This window comes from Ischnura elegans, chromosome 9 (assembly GCF_921293095.1).
Source record: "Ischnura elegans chromosome 9, ioIscEleg1.1, whole genome shotgun sequence".
In the NCBI taxonomy this organism is placed as follows: domain Eukaryota; kingdom Metazoa; phylum Arthropoda; class Insecta; order Odonata; family Coenagrionidae; genus Ischnura; species Ischnura elegans.
This window is the reverse complement of record NC_060254.1, coordinates 27623173-27644702: the sequence shown is the minus strand read 5'-3', so window position 1 is coordinate 27644702 and position 21530 is coordinate 27623173. Positions and strand designations below refer to the sequence as shown.

Sequence of the window (21530 nt, the reverse complement as noted above, 5' to 3'; positions counted from 1 at the left end):
GGCGGCGCTAATGAGCCCTCCCGCCGGTTGGCCGGGCGATGCCGGGACGGACCAATGGGAGTGCTCGATCGACCCTGTGGCGGGATTTTCTGGCGGCAAACCCATCCCTTTTTCTCTTACCGCGGAGCAAGAGAGTTTTGAGTCTTCATTCTCCCCGAACGAAGTGTGGTAGGGGAGGGGATTGGGATGGCAATACGCCCCCCCTTTTTTATACTGACTTCTCTTCCCCTCTCCTCCTCCCACCTTCTTCCACACGCTGTTGACATCCAAATTCACCCCACCCATATATTCCTGCTGAAAGTCCCCTATGCCTTATGCCGAGAGGGTCCGTTTCCTCCCCATACCCTCGTGGTCTCTCTCTCCAACACGGGGTACACCCCTGAAGATCGAGTCATTCGTGTCCAAACGAAGCCGCGAAGAGGACCGAAGGGTTTGCGTGTTGTCACCTGTGTTGACTCAGCGTGAGATGCAGTTGTGTTGCATAAAAGTGTAGGTGTTGCAGCAAAGGCGCGGAAGAGGATCATGTGTTGTAAGGACACTTCAAGAATCTCTGCTTGTCATTCCGATCATTCATCTTCGTCTTGGATTACCTCCGCTCGGGAAGTGAAGAAATATTGTTTGTCGTGACGTGAGTCAAGATTTCCGCAGAGTGCGAGATTTTTTATGGGACTGTATCAGGTTTGAATCTGCTGTCACTGTTGTCTTTTGTTTCAATCACTTATAAACTGTTATAATTGACTGCGACGAAATCGAGCGTACTTTTGGTGTACGTTTTGCTGAGGACATCGCGTTGAAAACCCCCGCTAAATCCTAACAGAATTATGTGGATGGACGTAAAACTTACCAGTGAAAGAATTTGTCTCTATCTTGTGAAAAAGAAATGCTGATTTTTTTGTCAAAGAGAATAAACATTCGAGTGAGATAAGATCTGAGTTTTCAATCAGTTTCATTTATATATTTTTCAATGAACTGCACATGAAACGCTCAAAGTACAAACGATTTGTTGTTGATTAGGAGGGGAAAAAATCGAATTCAGTGCCATTGGTGGAAACCATGTGGGAATTCATAAGATACTGAATACACAGTTTGCGGTCGCTGACTGAGTCTTTAGCAAAGAAGATGCAGCAAGAAATTCGTCATATTTACTTGCTCTGAAAGGCATATTATTACTATTTGGTCTTGATAGGCTTATTTACTGCTACCTTAAATTGTGCAACGTATGTATATCAAACCATTACCTGTAAGATGAACGCCGCTCAGTGAAAAGATATCAATTTACTATTATTCACTGAGAGAAATAAATTCTGCCTCATATCGAAGGGTGGCCTCTTCGTCAGTACCCTGCTCTTTATGTTTTGACTGTAAGAGGACCGTGCCATGCCATGTGACTTTTCTGTGAAAATATTCTCTGCCTTAGCTGAAAAGATACGGAGAAGCATCCGAGAAAACGATCGAAGTGTGACTCAGTTGAAAGCTGCCCGTAGTCCATGGTGTGACACTAAAATACGTCCATTCCAAACCTTAGGAAGTTATCATCACGGCGTGTTGCAGTGAAAAGAAAATCAAAATTTTGGTTCCCAAAGACACTTTAAAATTATGGTGCCGGGAATCCCCTGAGAAACATCCCTGAGAACTCTTTTAATTCAGGGAGTCACCTTCGACTCCTTTTATCGGGTCAACATGATGGAAGCCTATCACCACCTCCTGCTCATGCCCCCGGGACCGACGCCTCCACCGCCCCCGCCGCCTCCGACTCAGGCCTCCACGGCCCCACCGTCCTCCTTCTCCATCGAGGCCCTGATCTCCTCCTCCGGGAACCGCCAGCAGAATCACCGCAACGTCCCGTTGGGCGGCAGCGCCAACGCCGTCCACCGCGTCTCCGAATACCCGCCGCCGCCTCCTCAGACCTCGCCGCCGGGGGACGAGGCGGCACTCGGGGGCCTCCTTGCGGCCGCCGCCGCGGCGTACGCCCCCCTGCCCCTCCTCTACCACTCATGGCTCCACAACCACCGCCACTTCCCCCCGCGGCCCCCGATGGGCGATGGACTCCCGGAGGGGCTCTTCCCGAGGGCCTCTGGGCTGGAAGAGGGCGCCGCGATGGTCTCCGCCCTGCCGCCGCACCTCGGACTGCCCCCGGTCTCTTCAAGGGACTACGCCCCCACGGATCTCTCGACGAACGTTCAGACAGGTTGGTAAAAATTTCATTTATCATTTATTTTTCTATCACCCACTTTCGTATCTTCACCAACTTTTTTTCCGGGATCGACAGAAGCCATGGATAAAGAGTGATCTTTTGCCTAACGGATAGGTATAGGAATTCGTTTTTCCCCCGAACCAAAAAGGACTTCAATGGATGCTAATCAGGAATTTGTTTGAGCATTTGATTTTATATGTAAACGGCTGGTGTCCTGACATCCCTTGCCATACGCCTTTTAGGCAGCTAGTGGGGTAGTATGTAGACGTAGATGAACCACTTAAATTAATGCTTAATGACTTAACAGGGACAGGCCCACTGCATTTTGATGATGAAGACGTCGTGTTGAAAAACCCGGCTTGTTTATATAAAATTCCTTACAGAACCACATGCTCGGACCTAATAATTACCAGCGAAAGAATTTTCCGTTATGATGTGAAATAATGCTGAGTTTTTGTCGAAGATAATGAACGCTCTTATGTGAATAAAATCTGTGTTTTCAATCAGTTTCCTATGTATATATATTAAATACACTGCACATGAAACGTTCTAAGTATAAATGATGCCCATGCATGCGATGCGATGAATCTATTTGGTTATGTAAATAACTTATCTGTTTGATGACTTGAAATTGATATTGCTGAAAGTAGTCTTCAAATTTCAATGCCTAACTTTACATGTATAGCTATTCATTTACTCGTAGATTCACATTTCTTTGTTGGAGACAGTCTTATTCAATGGAATGGTGATGTTGTTATAGGGAAACGAGGCGTGATAACTTTATGAATATATATTCAGAAATTGTCTTTTTTCCTCAATATTATTCTTCTTCCTTCAGAATTCTGCTTTTTTATATCGTCTGTTATCTATCCTACTTATGTTGTGCGTTAGTTGTTACATATTTCCGGATGTTTTTTTAGTAATCATTCGTACAAAACTTTTTATACACAGAGATTTTCTTTTAAGAATTTGAAATAATGGTTGTGACCTAAAATCTTTAAAAGTCTTTGATTTTTGTCTGGTAGATTCTATTACCTAATTTGAATGAATGGATAAAAACACTGCTCATGTCGTGCACTTTTGTGAGAAAACAACGGTGCTTCATTGGTGAAGAATCGAGGGTTCCCAATGCTGGAAAATTCGTGAAAACAATGCACATAATTCATGTTGTTTTCAGTTTTTCATGAAAACAAACCAATTGTTCCTCTCCTTGGGGAAAAGTTGAGGAGTACATTTTTAGGGGAGGTCCAAATTGAATCATTGGGAGCACGCATTGGGCAAGGGTATTTTTAATATGGGAAGTGAATTCATTTTCATCTTCCATCTCTTATTTTATGTTTTATATATATTTTTCCGCCTTTTTCATTCCTCTGTTGAAAACGATTTCATGTTTAGAGTTTCGGAAGGAAATAGAAACTGTACAATCCTTTATTTTAGGTATGTTGCATTAACATCAATATTTGTAATTTCCTATTTCTTATTTCGTCCGACTTTCTTAGTTACGTTTTACTGGTTTTTCATTATAAAAAATTATCGAGAATGTAGGTAACCAATTGACCTTAGAAGTCCTAAGGCAATCAACCACGCTGATTAATTCCTGCAGTCCAATAAAATTATTAATCACACTAATGTTAACAATATAGTACCAATAAGAAAGAAAGTAGTCAAGTCTAGAAGCAGTGTACTGCGAACGAGAGAGATTTTCATTCATAATTTTTAATAACTTCAAATATGGTGAGGTCTCGGGAGATGATACTTAATTTTATCAGTTAGTTTTAAGGTCCTGTGATTTCTTTTCTCACTTTCTTCCAAATTAGATCTAGCAGTATTCTTTCCCCCCGAATGTGAAATAAACGATAAGGGAGTTCATGACAGAAAGAAAGCAATTTATGGCTATTGAAACTTTACAACGAGAGAATTTTACAACAAGGTTTGCCGTTTTTAGCCAAGTACATTTTCCTCCATTTTGAGTGATTACGCCTGCATATTTTATCATCGAAGGAGAAAAAAAATTGGAAGCACACATTGGGCAAGGGTATTTTTAATATGGGAAGTGAATTCAGTTTCATCTTCCGTCTCTTATTTTATGTTTATATATATATTTTCCGCCTTTTTCATTCCTCTATTGAAAACGATTTCATGTTTATCCTTGAGTTTCGGAAAGAAATAGTGACCAGATAGCTAGAATATGAATTTATACGATACACAAACACAAATAATAAAATTCAAGTTAGAAAACGCTACGAATGAGAAGGCTGTAGCGGATGTAGCTCTGATTGTGGAGCGCTGGCAATACATTTAAATACGTTCAACCGGTGGGTAAACAAGGGGAACTTCACTCCTATCTTACCCCAGGGAAATATGAAATCTTCTGCCCTTTACATTTTCCCATCAAGATTTAGTATCGTCCAATAGTTCTAGTATTGCCAAAAATCTTTCTTTGATTTTTTTATGACATGATGATTTTTTTCTCAAAGAAAATTTTAGTGCCGATTCTCAGGTGGTGGTGTGAATTTAAGACATGTTTCATAGTGTGGCTGAATATTTGTCGCTGTAATCATACTTTTTAGGATATTAGTTTTTCATATAATTTTACGAGAACTCAAACTAGTTTGCGGTGGCGTTTACTGATCTCTAAAGCGCAAGTAGTGAAAATTTGGAAACTTTTCGAATCTGGTATCAATCATTTAGATAAATTGGAATGTTTTGCATATCATCGAGGTGGATTCTATTTTAGAGAGTATTTTAATCATTCTTCTATGGGGTTTCCCATTTTTTCAGTTATCGGTTTTAAATAGACAGAATAATGACATGATTCGATCGAAACGTTTGACTGGTCCTCGTGGAAAACCTGACTAATATTTATGTATCAGGAAGAATTAAGTAAAATATTGTGCGAAGCTCAGGCTCAAAATAAGTGCCAATATTTCGCACACTTTCTTTCTCTTCGTCGTGCACTAGTGAATAGGTACCTAAATACTAATAATGGTTTCACGGGCATGACATAATATCATTTGTGACATTTGTGAATGTTACCCAAAATGTTCCAAGGTGACGCTAAAAAATGGTAAAGCTAAAGTGGCCAAATTAAATATTGTAAATGTGAAAAAACTCTGCCAGATGCCATTATGCAATGGTCTTCGTTTACTTGAAATATCACTCGTGGATATCTACTGAATGTTAATTTGAGAAGTGCTTATCATACCTCGGGGTAAGGGCATTAGCCAGTAGTACTCGGGGCAAAGTTCTGATTGTCATAAAGATAGCGCCATGAAAATGTTGTGGAAGAGTGAACACAATATTATTTGAAATCAACTAATTTGGGCGTTACCTGGTGGGACGATGAAATGTGCATGGTGAAAACAAAACCTAGTACTGTTCCACTAACTTATTATTATTAGCTGTCAACTAGTTTCGACTTCTATACCGTCATTATCAAGACTAACAGCTAAGACCTGTTAGTCTTGATAATGACGGTATAAACGCCGAAACTAGTTGACGGCTTATAATAAAAAGTTTGTGGAACAGTACTGGATTTTGTTTTCACCATGAACAATATTATTTGTTTTGAACTCGTGACGAGCATACCTATGGAATCCTGCGCAGAGAGACTCCATTAAATGAACTAATAAAATGCGAAGGAAAGCTGGGTGATTCGTCAAAACTGCAACAAGCGAAAGGAGGCGGTTAAAAATATTTCACACGAAATAGACTGGGAGCCGCTAGAGCCTCAGCGGCTACGTGAAAGGCTTGGATTTCATGAGCCGCTAAGAATATTTATTTCAGTGCGATTATCTCAGAAACACAAGATGATTCTAGTTTCGACAGAAACGATAAAATATGAGGGATATTTTACCTAACGTATAGGTATAGGAATTCTTCTTTCTCCCAATCAATTATGATTTGTATGAATACTCATTAGTAAGGACTGGTAGGTAGGACTAGGGTAAATTAGGTAGTATATAAAGTGGGACTCATTAGTCAAATATGTCCATTGCGCATCTGCTTTTCTCCTTTATAATTAGTGACTGGTCCCTTACATCCCCTTGCCTCACGACTACTTAGGAATTTTACCATTCAAAGGTACCTGATCCGTCAGCCACGAAGAGAAAATTACAAAAAGGTAAAAAATCATTTGTATTGATCGGTATACGGTCCCGTATCTCTCAAATTCCTGAAGAACGAATGCGGTCCATTTTTCACTGGCAAGAATACGGGAATGTACGCTGAAGGCTAATGAGCGTTCATTTACTTGAATAATGCCTGTGGTGATCGCTCTGTCGTTCCAAGTTCCAGGCTTTATAGCCTAGGAGCTTTGGCATTATGCGCACAAGTATACAGCTTTTAGGCATTGTAACGTCTGGCAGCATGAACCATCATGTCTTATAATGCCAGCAAAACTTCGCATAGGAGCAAAATTTCTTTTTAATTCAATCGGTAGAATACTTTTCATATAATTGGGAGTTCCGGATTCGAGTCCCGATCAAGGATTCTTCCTGCGTGGAATTCGTACTTCCCATGGATTTGCGGGTGACTTCCTGAAGGCACGTCGCTGGCTAGTGTGCGTTTATTTCCTGGAGTAACCCAGCGTGGGTTTTGTAACTCTGTGGGAATTTTAAACCTGTTATGCTAACACAAAATTACCACAGCTAAATTATTCACGGGTTTTTCTCCGCCTTAAAATCTGTTCAGTTTATAAGCATTCTACCTTTCGTTCGGAAAGAGATCTAACGAAACGTAGGCAACCATGAGGATTTTTACCCTCTTTAAACTTGGTAATTTACGTGGTAGAGCACATGTCGTAAATTCGGGAGATTCGGGTTCAACTCCCGATCAAGGAAACTTCTTTCTTTGTCGATTTTCTTTCTTTCCATGGACTTGCACAATGTAGCAAAAAGCACCCACAGCTAAATTCTTCACAGGTTTTTCACCGCGTTAAAATAAGTTGATTTGTATTGTACCTTTCGATCGGAAAGCAATCTAATGAAACGCCGGCAACTATGGAGTTTTTAACCCGGTGTAAACCCGTGAAGAATTTATCAATACCATCCGGGGAAAACCCTGAAATACCAAAACGAAGTAATCACGTCACTGCAAGAAATGATCGCCTTTTATTGCCATCGCTTAGTATTCCGGAGGATACGGACTTGGTCCGCCTTCTTCGTTGGGGGTTCGTCCACCGGCCTAACGCATGAGCAGTGGTCCGACGCTCCACAACCTTGCCGGCATGGATACAGTCGACATAAGTGCCCATTGTTCCGGAACCATCTCTGTAAAGGCTACAGAAACCCACCGGCGTATAACACATATATTTTTATACCTCAGTTTTTATTGTCACCGCTAGCGTATTTTTTTAGTAACTCTCTGCCTCCCGCGAGGTTCGCTGTCGATGTCTTGATTTGACATTCAGCCACCGTTCCCCGGCTGCGTGTGAGGTTCGCTAAGGGGCATCTGTCATCAGGGCCGATCCCAGCTGTCAAAGCCTCCGCGAAGATGAAATGCTGCCGTTCACCGGGCGGAATTAAACATTAGGTCATCGTTTGACCGCCCACTTCTCACCGCGTATCCTTTGATAATTCACGGCGGGTGTCCTTTGGAGGAATCGAAACCGTTGAGATATTTCCCCGCCGCGGCGGCTTCTCTTTCTTATCATCGCTATTGATTGTTTCGGTCCAATCGCGCGCCCATCGTGTTGTTCGGTTGTCGATGAATGGGAGACGTCGCGTTTAGTATCTTCGCGCGTAAATCCCTCATCGGGAGTGTGTTGTGGTGTCGATCGGATCTTCCCGCCTCTAGGAGTCAGAAGACGAAGCACAAGAACGTATCGTTAACTTGAAGAAGTTGTTGGGTCGAAACTGATCGAGAATATTGTTTCAATCGAGTACCCTGGAAGCCAACGGGTACAAGTGCAATTTTTATAATTTCGGAGGCAGGTACAGAACCTACCGTATCTCAGGAATAATAAGTATGATCATTTACCTTCACACATATACTGTGAATTTTAAAATGTAAACGAATGGTCGGTGGGGAAATAATAGTTTTTTTAAACAAAAATTGTATTTAAACAGTTATAGGTGAAATCTCTTCTCTTCAGAGCGACCATATCATATGACTTGTCGTAGTCCAGTGGTTTAGGTGAACGGTTACTCGCTATTTTTTGTTTAAACTATTCGTTAAATAACCCCATTAAGATGATTAATTCGAGAACAACGTTTGATTAAATTCTGAGACGTGGTTTTCGGACACTCCCCTTGTCAGTGATTTACTTATATCCCTTTGCGTCTAATGTGTTGTATACCCCAACAACCATTATCTTCACTTATCTCCAAAATTATAAAAATTGCACGTGTAATCCTTGACTTCAAGGTCCTCTATTTATAAAGTTATAATCTGTTCTTCTGAAAGTTTTTCGAGAACCTTAGAGAGGATTGCTAAAAAGGAGAGAATCTTTTCAGGCAGAGGAATTTTCGGCTCTTTTCTGTAATCCTTTTGATTAAATTTCGCTTCCATTGACTTTGGAAATGATATTTAAGCTGTGAGGAGTTATAAATTTTTGTGAATTACCCCGAATAGCTTTTAGAATAGCTACGAAAGCTGACAGCAAACCATCAGAACCTTGCCATTTGAATTGAATTTTCCCGAAAGAAAATTTAATCGACATTTGGGTAACTGGTAAAAATTCAAATTATGTTTTACGAAATAATTTATAGGCAGTTATAGAGGAGTGCTCTTTTAGGATTTCACTTTGAAAATGTGATTTGGGGGCTGAAAATAGTTATCATTCAATTCAATCACACCGACTCATCATGTTGGTTGCGGTGATTTTAGACTGATATCCGTGTGTGGGAGATGTTTCACCTATTGTCTTCGTGTTTGGTTCCTAAGTCCATCTTCGGTAATGCTTTGTGACGACCATCGCTCTTTTCACCCTCTGGGAGACAGAAGAAGAGACACAGCTCCGTATCATACATTGGAGGAATATTTTGCATCAAAATTACTATGAGAATATCTTGATAATGTGAAGAAAGAGGTCTGTAACTTCCTTGAAATTGTGTTAAAATTTCATTCCAAGTATCGTTCATTTCCTTAATTATTTGAACATATTACCGATACAGCCTGTTGATAAATTTTGGGTGAGCTCAGTTGTTTTTTCAAGAAGGCTGGGTCAAGGTATTTAGTACAGTCTATTTTTTGGGAGATATCTACTCATTTTCTATACGGTTACTCGCTCCATTGTGTAGATCAATTGGTAGCAACGAGATTTGATCCTTTTTATAGATATTTTAGGTATGCATTTCATCATAGTTTCGACCGTTTTTTAACGCCATTTACTTAAAAATTCAAATTTATTCTGGTTTGGATAATTGGTTCTGGTACAGCAAGGAAAGAAGATGGAACTCGTGGCGACAGAAGATGAGGTACGTACTTTATAATGTTTGACTGCAAAGATGGCCAACCGCTAGGTTAAGTAGAAAAATAACTGCTCAGAGGATGTGGAAAATTTAATAATTTCATCTCAAAGGGAGTACTTTCTCCTACTATTTGTGGCGATAGAAGCGTCATCTTCATGTAAGTAACGTTATTTTGCTGCAAGTTCTATCTACATTACCTAAATCCTAAAATATTATTGCAATTTTAAGCCAAATTTGTATTTTTATCATGCTTCACTAAGTATGACGATTAATATGTCAGTTTCCTATCAAATATTTACTAAAAATTTAGCATTAAACGTCATATTTTGCACCTAGTACTTCCGTAGGGACATTAATTAAAATGCGGATTTTTAATTGCATTTCCTTGAAAAAATAGCTTGGAAGCCTTTATTTAGTTAGTCGATGAGGTAGTTTCAATGAAAAGAACCTAGTTTGAAATTTCAGGCAAAGGATATCTACTTCAGTTGTCGCACTGAACTACACAAGAGCCTCAAGTGGAATTTTTCATAGCTGAAACCTTGGGTTTTCTCTCGTCTTTTTTCAAGCGAACTGGTTAGTTACTTTACATTTCGTTGCCACTAATTTCTGCTTTCACGCTAGAATGACTGTGAATTTGTAATGTTGTGCGTCAAGATGCATGAGATAATGGGACTAGAAACACCATTTGAAGCAAATCCACTCCCATGGTGGGATATGTACTGAAGCGTAACATATTAGACGATATTTCTAGCTCTGAGGAAGTCTTTGGCAGAAGAAATGTTGGTCGTTCTTAAATTGACGCTTGGGATACCCAAAAATAATGCAAACTAAAAATAATTTGTATAGAAAAACGTTTTTATCTCAAGCTAAATGAATACAAGGAAATTTTTGTTCAATCAAATTTTCAATGAACTTTGATGCAAACAAAGTTGTTGTTTTGATTCTGTAATTCACGTTCCTTTAAATGACAGCAGCGCTGACATCAGATTTTGGTGGCTTTTTTTAAACTAATCTCCATATTTAATTTTAAGTATTGAAGAACGATTGAGAAAAGTTAAAATCATAATAAAAGTGTCAGAATATCATCATATGTCCTCTGGATATGAGTTGTTCTGAAATTTTCAGCTTGGCAGCTAATCGGAAGGTTGTTGCAGTTTTTATTAGTCGTATAAGTGATAGAATGAATTATATTCCATTGGATACCTCATATTGAGCGTTTAAATGAGCCTTTCGTCCTTCGGAAGCTTCGTACACGGGTATATCTCATCATTTTTCCTTTTATTGGGGCAGCCGCTTACGCAGTGCATAAAATTTTCCAAGAATATGGATTTAACAACCTTAACGTCTAAAGCTAATTCTTGGATCACACATCTCCCGGCTCACTTTTTTAAATACGTGATGTAGTGGTTTCATGGTTTTGATTTTTATGCGGCAAATTTGTCAGCGTAAAAAACTCTCGTTAATATATACCAATCCTAAGGGTAGTGCGAAGTATTAAAAATTCAACAAATAGCAGGTATCAGGAGTAAAATTGCGAAATATCTCCTTAGCGGGAAAAGGAAACATTTCCTTTTGAGATACTACTAAGGTCGTTTTATTGTTTATATCAGTTTAATATACAAGAAGGTGCGAATAAATTGTATCTTTTTCTTACAGACTGCTGGTTCTTGCAGTCCTATCGTACTTACAAATAGTAGTTATTGTTAGTAGGGACAGAAAATATATCCAAGCCAATCGTAGGAGTGACGAAACGAAGAACACATAAATTTGGCATTTAGTGCGGTAGATTTGTTATCCACTGGGTTACGGGTTATCCACTGAATACCTCACATTGAGTTCCTCAATGGGCTGTCGTCTACCAGAAATATCACGGGAGAGTTATTGAGCATTTGAAGGAAGAGATGAGATCAAAGTGTGTTAATCGATGAATTAATCTCATTGGAATTACGAGAATATGTTCCAGTTAAACCAGTCATAGGACTTATATCGTCAATAGTAAGCGAGCTTACTTTGTGGTGCATCGAATTCGTTTGAGCATTAATCCTTGGAAAGTTTTCTTCCTGTGATTGTGATGCCGAGGACAAATGACATGCAGTGAAAAGGATTCGTAATCCACTGGTTAGGAAGATGTGATTTTCTCCCGGCTAATGGCGGCTGTGAATTTCTCTCGGGCTTATCACCTAGTTATTCCATTCACCTTCTGCCGACGCGACGTTCCCATTAAATAATATTTCATCGTTCTTAGGGCTGGTTGAGAACTTCATCAAAAGTATTCCATCAAAGCATCTGCAGAAATGGAGTGCCTAAACCAGTGGATTACTAATCCTTCGCGCTGGATGCCAAATTTATTTGTTCCTCAGCACAATCATCATGAGTAACAAACTTTCCTAGGATTAATGGCCACATGACTGTAATGAAATTTAGTAAAAATAATTTCTTTAACCTTATTTGGTAAACGTCGACCGATTTTGCTAAATTTCGTGATACCTCTCGAGTATTTACTTTTGCCTATGGCAGGTGTTTACTGTTTTTTTGAAAAATTAGGAAAACGGACGTATTTTCTTTTAACTCATTGGTAAAGAAATATATTCTGTGAAAAAATATGGGGCATTACTTATTGAACTACCCTAGTAATATTCGTGGTCCGCGTCGTCTATTCGTCTACCGGAAATATCCTGCAGACGGATATTGGCGAGGGATATTGAGCATGGGGAAGGAAGAGATCAGGAACTGTTCACGCCGCCCAATTTGCACCAGTTCTCCCCCGTCGTTATGTGGGATCTGTGTGCTTACGGGGGATGGAAGTCTCACACGCTCCCCTTCCACTCATCTTCTTTGAATGAGGGCTGCCGCAGTCGCAGCCTTCCCGATGCCATGGGTCGTTGCCACCGCACATGCGCCGGGACTTCAAAGGCAATGCCGTCAGGCCTTGTCGCCACCTCCCAGTTCCCCCTCTCTCTCTGCCAGGGGCGCAATATCTTCTCCGAGGGTGTTTTAGAAGGAGGTGGGGGTTAGCCGCTAATGGGGTGGTTCCCTATTTGTGTCTGGCCGCGCCTGTGAATGCCCTGACTCCTTGGAGGTAAAAGAGAGGAGGAGTAATGGATAGGATATGCGTGATTCTGTGCCATATGTCGGTGTATGCTGCCAATTTTAGAGTCGATCCAACATTTTTCGAATATTAATTTATTGTTTTTTTTAATAGTTTTCAAGACCCCTAAAACAGCACATAAAGGTACTCCCAAATACATGTACATTACATCATAGGCTTCCAACATGTTACATCTGTACTATCTGAAACAACTATTCAAAACAATCTTCGAGTAACCCTAACTTAACAACCAATGAATGTAATATGTTCAATTTGAACCTTTTGCTTGATCCATAGAATGTTGCAACCCCGAAATAAATGTGGAGAATGATTTTCATGGCTTTAGAATTATTTATGCACTGCATATCGTTTTAGCAACGCTATATATGTGTTCTATAATATTTACATATAAATGTCCAGCTTTTCATGTCGTAAAATATGTTTAAAAAAAGTTTAAGGTTCGTAATTAAGGAAAAATTTATAATTTCGAAATTTTTATCAGATACCTTAACGGTTGATTCATAATAGTTTCTCTGTACTTAAATTACACCGCGGTTTCATGACATCAAGATTTTAAAAAAATCCAAGATATTCGGGAATGGGCCAATTGAATGTAGGCAGATTGAAAAGAACGTCCATAAGGCTTGAAGATGATGTATAAAACACATGCTATCTTTCGTTTCGACAGGTATTTATTAAATCATCATCATCATCCTTAGTCAACAATCCCAAGATTGGTTTGACGCAGCTCTCCATTTCTCTCTCCTATCCGCTAACCTTTTCATAGCGACGTATTTCTTCTCTTTTACATCTTTTATAACCTGTCCGATATAACTCATTCGGGGCCGTCCCTTACCCTTTTTCCCTTCCACCTGTCCTTCTACGATTGTCTTCATCAGACCATCGTGCCTCAAAATGTGTCCAGCTAAGTTGTCCCTTCTTCTGCTTAATGTTTTTAGGAGGCTTCTCTTTTCTCTCACACTTCTTAGCACTTCCTCGTTACTCACACGGTCAATCCATTTTATCTTCATCATTCTTCGGTAGCACCACATTTTGAATGCTTTCACTCTTGACTTCTCTGCTGCTGTCAACGTCCAAGCCTCGCTTCCATTGAGAAACATACCCCATATGTAGCATCTGATGAATTTTTAATTCATCAGATGCTACATCATCACATTGCTCTTTATAATCAGCAGCAGATACTAGTGCATAATATTTTTTCTTTCACAGAGTGATTATGATCATTTTTCTTTTTCACCATTGTGTGCTCAAAATACAAAGAAAGACCAGCTGCAACAAAATCATCACACAATCACCTTTTCTTACTTTACTGCTACTTTTCTTGTACTATTATTACATTACTCTGCTCGCTCTACTATTGACTTTTGCATCGTAGGGATATGTTACGTCCGATTTGGACGCAAAAACGACTTTGAACTTTCCGGTCATATGATAGGCAGTAGTGACTGGTCTGGGAAAGGCAAGTCAACACGCCGCGAACGTAGTCATTATTTGGGCGTCGATGCCATAATTTACAGCACCACCTACTGCGAGTCCGCCTGTGTGTGGGCAATGCCTTGTTAAACGTTCCGTTGGGTCACAAACCGTCCGTCCCAAACAAGAGGGCGTGATGGGCCGTAATTGAGGCGACCGCTGCCGGAAGAAGTGAGCAAACAGGGTGTGGCGGAAAGAGAGACCCTACCATCTGGACACTCTTGTACCCTCCTCATCCGCTCCCGAATACACAGCTCACCTGTCCAGGGCGACGACAAGCGACAATCGCGCGAATATTTGAGAGTAGGCCCCTAAGGACACTGGTATGGGGTATAACTAGGACGAAAATCATGCCAAGCTTGCGTAACTCGGACCGTTGAAATCTACTATTCGACAATTATGACCAATCTTTTTGGATATTGGATGGGGATGGGTACAGGGTGTATTTTAGTATGATATATATGTAAACGTTTGAGAATTCCCGTATGCGGCCTGACGGTGAGAAGAAAGTGGGAGAAATGAAGGCTATTTATTCGTTCTGGATCACCAGTGAACGTTGAGGTATTTTCCACAGGTTCCGAAGTTTTGTGCAAGGGGACATACTTTCTGTCCATGTAGTTGGTGAGTTAAAAAAAAAATGATTTGTATTACAATAAAAACGTGAATTGCTAAATTTTAACGTGGAAAACGTTTGAATTCCTAAACATTTTATGTAATTGTGATTTCTCTCTCCCAGTGACATAACAACTTGGCTATACTTACATTATACACCTGTTAGTATGCGAAATTTTCTTTAATATCTCTAAAAGTGTATTTTCCTTTTAATTAATGCCTTTCTCGATTTAAAAGTTGAAAATTACTGCCTGACAAGCTCAACCTTGTCTCACTCCTTCCCTAAATGTCGTTTATTCACTACTTCAAGCGCTGTAACCGCTGTAACCACAGCTTGGTTTTTGTATAACCTGTGTATGATTCTCCTGCCATAGTGAGGAATTCCAGTTTCTTTCAGAATTCGAGCATTGAGTTCCAAACCATGCCTTCTCTACGACCACAAGCGAAACAAACGTGGGCTTGTTCTTTTCCATTCCTTTATCTATGAGCATTCTAAGGGCTAATATTACTTCGCTGGTGCCTTTGCTTTTCCTGAATCCGATTGGTCCTCATCTAGGCACTCTCTTCCTCTGCGTTCTATTCTTCTGTATATCGATGGCTAAGTTTTAACAATACGAATATCAAAAATCGGCCGGTCTGAGTTAATACTACTAATAGTGTTAATAAAAAATAAAATTCAAGCAAAAAACAATTCATCGTTTTGCAAATGTGTTCTTATTTTTCAGTTTTATGTATTTTTGGTTTTTAATTTGAATAAAAATTATATACAATTTAAAAAATCGTGTTTTTGCTCTCCTGAAAAGTTGCTATTTCTGAGATACGTGTTGCTAGAACTTAGGCATAGATATTCCTCTCCTTGTCAGTATTAGGTTGATGGTCCTTAAATTTTCTCTGTTCTTTACCCTTTTTATTTTCTGGTCGGAAATCTGGATTTTTATGTTCATCTCGTAGTCCTTTGGTATTTTTCCGGTTGAATACATTTCACTTATGATTTTGTACATTTGGTTCAAGGTCTTTTTTCCTGCATTTTTGTAAGTTCCTTTGCTATTTCTCCGGTTGAATACATTTCACTTATTAATTTGTACATTCGGTTCAAATTCTTTTGCCCTGCACTTTTTATAAGCTCTGCTTGAATATAACCAATCCCAGAAGTTTTATTCATAAGCAGATCTCCTTCTGCCATGTCAGGTCTTTAAGTTAAGGATCCCAATTCATCTGTAGTCACTCCCTCTTCGCTTCCTACAGCTTCTTTCTTAGACTGTTTCATATATACAATTCCTCCAGATAGTCCTTCCATCTCTTCTCTTTGTCTTCGTTTTCAATCATCAGTTCTCTATACTTGCACCGTAGGTTTATCCCACTCCGATTACCTTATGACATTTCAACCCTTTCTAACCCGGAACCGCTTCTGGGATAAATTGAATTTAAAGACTTCTCATTAAAAACATGAGAATTTTCTACTTAATCATAATTATTGTGTGAGATACATACCTCACTATTAAACTTTACAGCACTTAAGAACACGTCTTTAAATCTTTCCTTAATAGAGCTGAAAATGTATGCATTTTTGATGTTACTCAGAAGTAAATTTGGGGTTATAACGGGTTAATGCGCTCGACCAAATACGAGGATGACTGCTATTCAGGAATCGCCAGCTCGTCTAAAGGATCGTGGCTTACCGGACTTCCGTCCCATTCCTGGAAATCCATCGTGTGCTCTTGAGGTGGCCGAACGGAAAGTGAAACGTTGACGGGTAAATAAGCCAGGGGAGGGTGTAGGAGGTTGCTAGGGTTGAGAACACAAACACGGCTGGGGAAGTGAAATATGGTCAGGGGTGGACGAAGGCTTTTGACGGATTAGCTAGCCTTTTTCCTTTTATGGCCAAACCAGCCCCTGATATGTCAGGATCAACCCTAGTCTCCTCTTAGGGGAAATAAATTCTGGCGAGATGTCGGCCGAATTCCAATCCAGCTATACCGACTTAGTATTTACCGTTTGGTACCTTGCGAACATCTACGGTACGTATCATGGCTTACGTAATGACCGGAACGCCAAATAATACACTAGAGGATCCTCAATTCCGCCTCTAAATGTGTTGTCACCCACCGCGCATGTAAATGGGTTCACAAAAGTCGCCACTCGCGTCGCTGACCGACAAAGTGATCCTAGTTTCACGAGGTAATAAGGTATTTAATTATATCGGGACTAGCCACGGTGATAACTTTTGCGGGAGTCACCCACAATGCACAAATTGTGCGAAAAATCCGCAGAGAAAAAAATCATTACATAGTTTGAGGGATCTGGGTTCCAATCCCGCTCAAGGCGAATGATTTTTTTTGTCTGTGGATTTTCGGACAAATTGTGTATAGCGGCTGACCATATAGTTAATACCGTCGCTAGTCCCGGTATACTTAAATTAGATAGAGTGGAGGTGGTCTTCACCGACCCTTCGACACCTAAATTTAGTTCCACGCCGCGTCGTCATAGGGACTCTGTCGAAAACAAGACCGTGAATCTAAGTTTTGGAATTAAACGCACGAAATAAGGTATGATTAGGGATGTTAACTGATATTTTTATACATGATGATGTAATCCATGAAAAATATATAAATTTTCAATGTTATTCCTCGCAATTGTAAATAGTGTACAGCAAAATATTGGAAAAAATGGGATAGCATCGTACTCATCACCGCAAACAATTTTTAACCGATTAAAATGCGACCGAAGTGGCAGCAGAAATCAGCGTTCTATTGCATAGAATTGGGTCTCCTCTATGCAGTCCCCTAGACCGAAAAATACCTACTGAAGACCACAGCGTTGGTACTCCGATGCGGCTGTTAACCAACTTTAAACAAAAGCTTAGCGCTTTGCGCTTGGTTTTTTGAAGTGTGTCATGCATTTACATGCATCATATTTATGGATAGTGTCATGCATTTACATACATCATATTTATGAATCCCAAGAGTTTTTTGTGTGGGTAAAAAGAGTACTTGATACAGAGAGTAACTGACCGAATGGGGAAATACAAGCACTGCTTAGAAAATTAGTGCGTCAACAGGAAGTTTGGAGGTATTAATTTGGCTGCGGATTGGAGGATGACAAGTGTGGATTTAATCTTCAAATTTGATATAGTGCGTTATATTGCTTGCATTATCTGTGAATTAAAAAAGTAATTCTCTCCTCACTTTCATTTTGATATATAATTGCGTGTGATGAGCCGAACGTGAACATATACGAGTGTATGAAATTAGGCTAAAGCGCCGTATATCTCGTCTAAAATTAATGAACCGTAGATATTCACTTGGTAAGTATACGAGTCAGAAGAAAAGTGATTAGTTTGGAGGCATTTATGCAAAATTCCTTCTGGATAAAAATCAGTGTTCCTACTTTTGAACGCAGCTTAAACAGATTAGATACCATTTTGAGGTAAAATAAAATGGTCCAATAAAAATAATTTTTCATATTTCCACTCGTTAGTATGATTAATTTATTGAGTGGGGGTGGTGATATGTATGCTTGACTGAATGTTTTTCATGATGGGTGTTTAGTTGTTGCAGTACATTCTCATTTTATCCATAAAGCCCATCAAAATGTGTTTTACCGCTCTTTCGAGATGTACCTAAATGGGAATTACTTAGTTTTACGCTGTTTTTTTTAATCATTTTTATTGGAATGTTAGTGAATTAATTTCTTTTGCTTCAGCTTTTAGTGTCATCATACTTACTCTTTTTACGTTGTAGCATTGGCTTTTTATGAGTTACTGGTGCTGGCTTCAGAGACTGTGGGTGTTGTTTGGCAATATATTTGTGCCTCACTAAATTCGCATCAGCGTATATATTATTGAAAAATGATGAAAAAATTAAAATATAATTAAAATAATAGTTTCATTGATAAGAAAAAAATAATATTAATTAAATGAAAAAAATCGCGAAAATAATTATCTTCGTATCTAATTGTATTTACCAACTGTCCTTCTGTAATGCTAAATAGTTATATATAAACTTCCTTTTCACACAAATGACATTAAAAACGACAACGGTACATATGCGCCATTTAATTTTAATGTTTTTAACTGACTGGTTTAGGTGAATGAGGACCTCATTCACCGGTACAGTAGAACTCTAAGTGCCTTCGGCGCGATCATCAACGTGAGAGCTTATTGCACACCACCAACTTTCAGAGCTGTGTCTCACCCAATGCGTACGTTTATTTGGACAAACGTTTTTCCTTCAAACGGTGAAACTGACCCTCCTCCAGGTCAACCTAGTAGGTGGTGTTACCGACGAGGTAATTGCCGAATTAAGTTAATTGGGGTAGTGGCTTCCGGTGGTCCCCTTATCTAGGTTATCCAGGTCTGTTTCTCAGTCAGACTCTGCTAACCGTTAAAGTGCCATCCGGCTACTCTTGACGGTCATGACGAATTGATTTTATTTCCGCTAAGTTCTTTGTGTGTTTCCGCTCTCTCTATTCTCTCGTTAAGTGCAGCTGTGTGGTGTGGAGGTGCATCGAGAGGAAAGGAGCATAATTTACTACAGGCTGGGAGTAATCATTGATTTCCTCTGTTGTCGGTATACCCTTATCTGGCTATTTTTTGTGGTAGAAATTTCACATATTTCGCTAGAAATGTGATAGCCTTGTCTGATTTTACTCGCTCAAAATTTTTGTAAAATCTTATCAAATCTTATAATTTGATTCTTCAAAATTTCATAATATCAGGCCTTTAGATTTCCGGCACCTCGTGGGTACATGCGCTATCACTGAGGCCAGTAGTCCCCAATCACCTTTAGCTACTATACCAACTGCTGCTGTATCAACGATCTTTAGAAGTTGTGACTGATTTTATGGGAAAATATATAATCAAGTTGTGCTTTGACTATCGATAATCGTTTTTTATGGCAGTCGTTTGTTTTCAGTTGTCTAGCATAAGATAGCAATGATTTGAATTATCATTTTTGGTGCCCAGTGCAAACGCACCTCAACAATCTCTTAGTTAACATTTATTTTATTTTATTTTTTAAATGCCTGTCTTTTCATGTTTGTATAGTCTGGCATCAGTTGGCCCTTAGCAAGTTATGCAGTGATCGTCATTCAACTGTATTGAGGTCATTCATGGGCATAGAGGTGGCCTGTCCCCAAGAAGCTTAATCTGCCGCCGTTTTGGTCGCTTTTCAATAATGTCCGCAACGCGGCCATGAGCGCTGAGCGACTATTTTATTTTCAATATTTGAAATTCAGTATTTTCTACCACAGGAAATAGTGTTGAAAAGTCATTAATTTATTAGATCAAATGCTAAACAAATGTATCGTGCTGCCCACTTTATTTCACAGCTCTATAACATGTATTTTGATTGGCTTGCAATCATCATTAGGTACTGCAAGCCAAGCTAATCGAAACACGCGTTGTAGAGCTGTGATTTAAATTAGTACGATATTTTTGTTTATCATTAAATAGATGGAGCTATCGTGAATAAAAACGTCTTAAATAGCCCTATTTAAAGCTTATTTGCCCGAAAAATTCGGATCACTCTACCGCCAGCGACGCTAGTGGTGAATTTCGTACCGTCATTTAAATGCGCGGTTGTTAACAGCACACCTATTGCTCTATTTATGAGCTCAGCAAATGAACGCGGATGTTGATTCGATTGATCGCAATCAATACGATGCTTACGATCCATCGCACCACAGAGAAAGCTTACTGTGCGTGTACTGCTGACACCCCGAAATTTCCCAGCTCCCTGCCCTGCTCATCTTCCTTCTCCAGGGGGCAGAAGTCAAGCTCCTTCTCTCGGAAAACACAGGATCAGTTACCAAACCCTTCTCTCGCCAATGAGGGGAAGGCCACCGCGGCTCCGTAGGGGTGTGAATTTTGTTCTCTCAGCCAGGGGGGAGGGAAGGGAATGAGACTTTTTCTGGGTATGTTTAGTAAGCTACTGGGGAGGTTCGACCAGAAAAGGGTGACGGATATACCAGTGGGAAGGAAAAGTTGTGCTGGCAAGTTGGGAAAGGTTCTGTGGCCGGAACGGATCGTAAAGTGAAGGCTGAGTCGGCGAGAAGGCCTATAAAGAGAGGTCTCGGGATAGAGGAGGTATTTAGGAGCGCATTGGGTCCCCAGGGGGTGTGGGAGAGGTGGGAATATCGGATGGGTGGGATGTGGGAGGGGCCCACTTTACTTCGTGCTATGCTGCTTTATATCGTCTACGTCCGCACTCCTTGCCAATTCGCTCTTGTTCCTAGCGCCCAAACCCCTCCGGAGTTTTTTTTTCCTACACCTCTCTTCAAGCTCAGCTGTAGACTCCCTAAGGTGTTGAGACCTTTTGTGGGCCTGCCGTCTTTTTTTCCGGTCGATTGGAAGTCCTAAATTACCTTGCGCTTCCGCCAACTGAGCTGGGCTGAGCTGAGATTAGGTCAAGGGCGGTTCAGACCAGATAATCTTCTAAATTATCGTGCGAAAATCATTTGATTGTGTGCGTCCGGCTCATGACCTACTATCTCATGATGAAATGCAAAAACTTTGTAATCTCACATAAATATATGTACAATTTCAAACTTTTACTTTTAGTGAAATGTAAACATTATATATTACTGGTACCTAGTGTACATTTTACATTATAATGAAATATAAATCTTTATAATTTCACATAGTTATACGTGGAATTACAAAGTTATTACATTTCTTTATGGTGAGTTGATTCTATGAAGTCACTCCCGAGACAACGAATTTAATATTTCC

At 39.8% G+C, this 21530-nt stretch overlaps 1 protein-coding gene across 1 annotated transcript in view; it reads left to right on the top strand.

Annotated features, from left to right (window-relative positions):
* Nucleotides 1-329: 329 nt before the first annotated feature.
* LOC124165531 (homeobox protein GBX-2) overlaps nucleotides 330-21530 on the top strand; it is a 50880-nt gene continuing 29679 nt past the window's right edge. Inside the window, exon 1 of the mRNA XM_046542975.1 lies at nucleotides 330-2188. Within this exon, the coding sequence (XP_046398931.1) occupies nucleotides 1681-2188 (508 nt within the window). The 5' untranslated portion in view covers nucleotides 330-1680. The remainder of the gene's footprint in view (nucleotides 2189-21530) is intronic.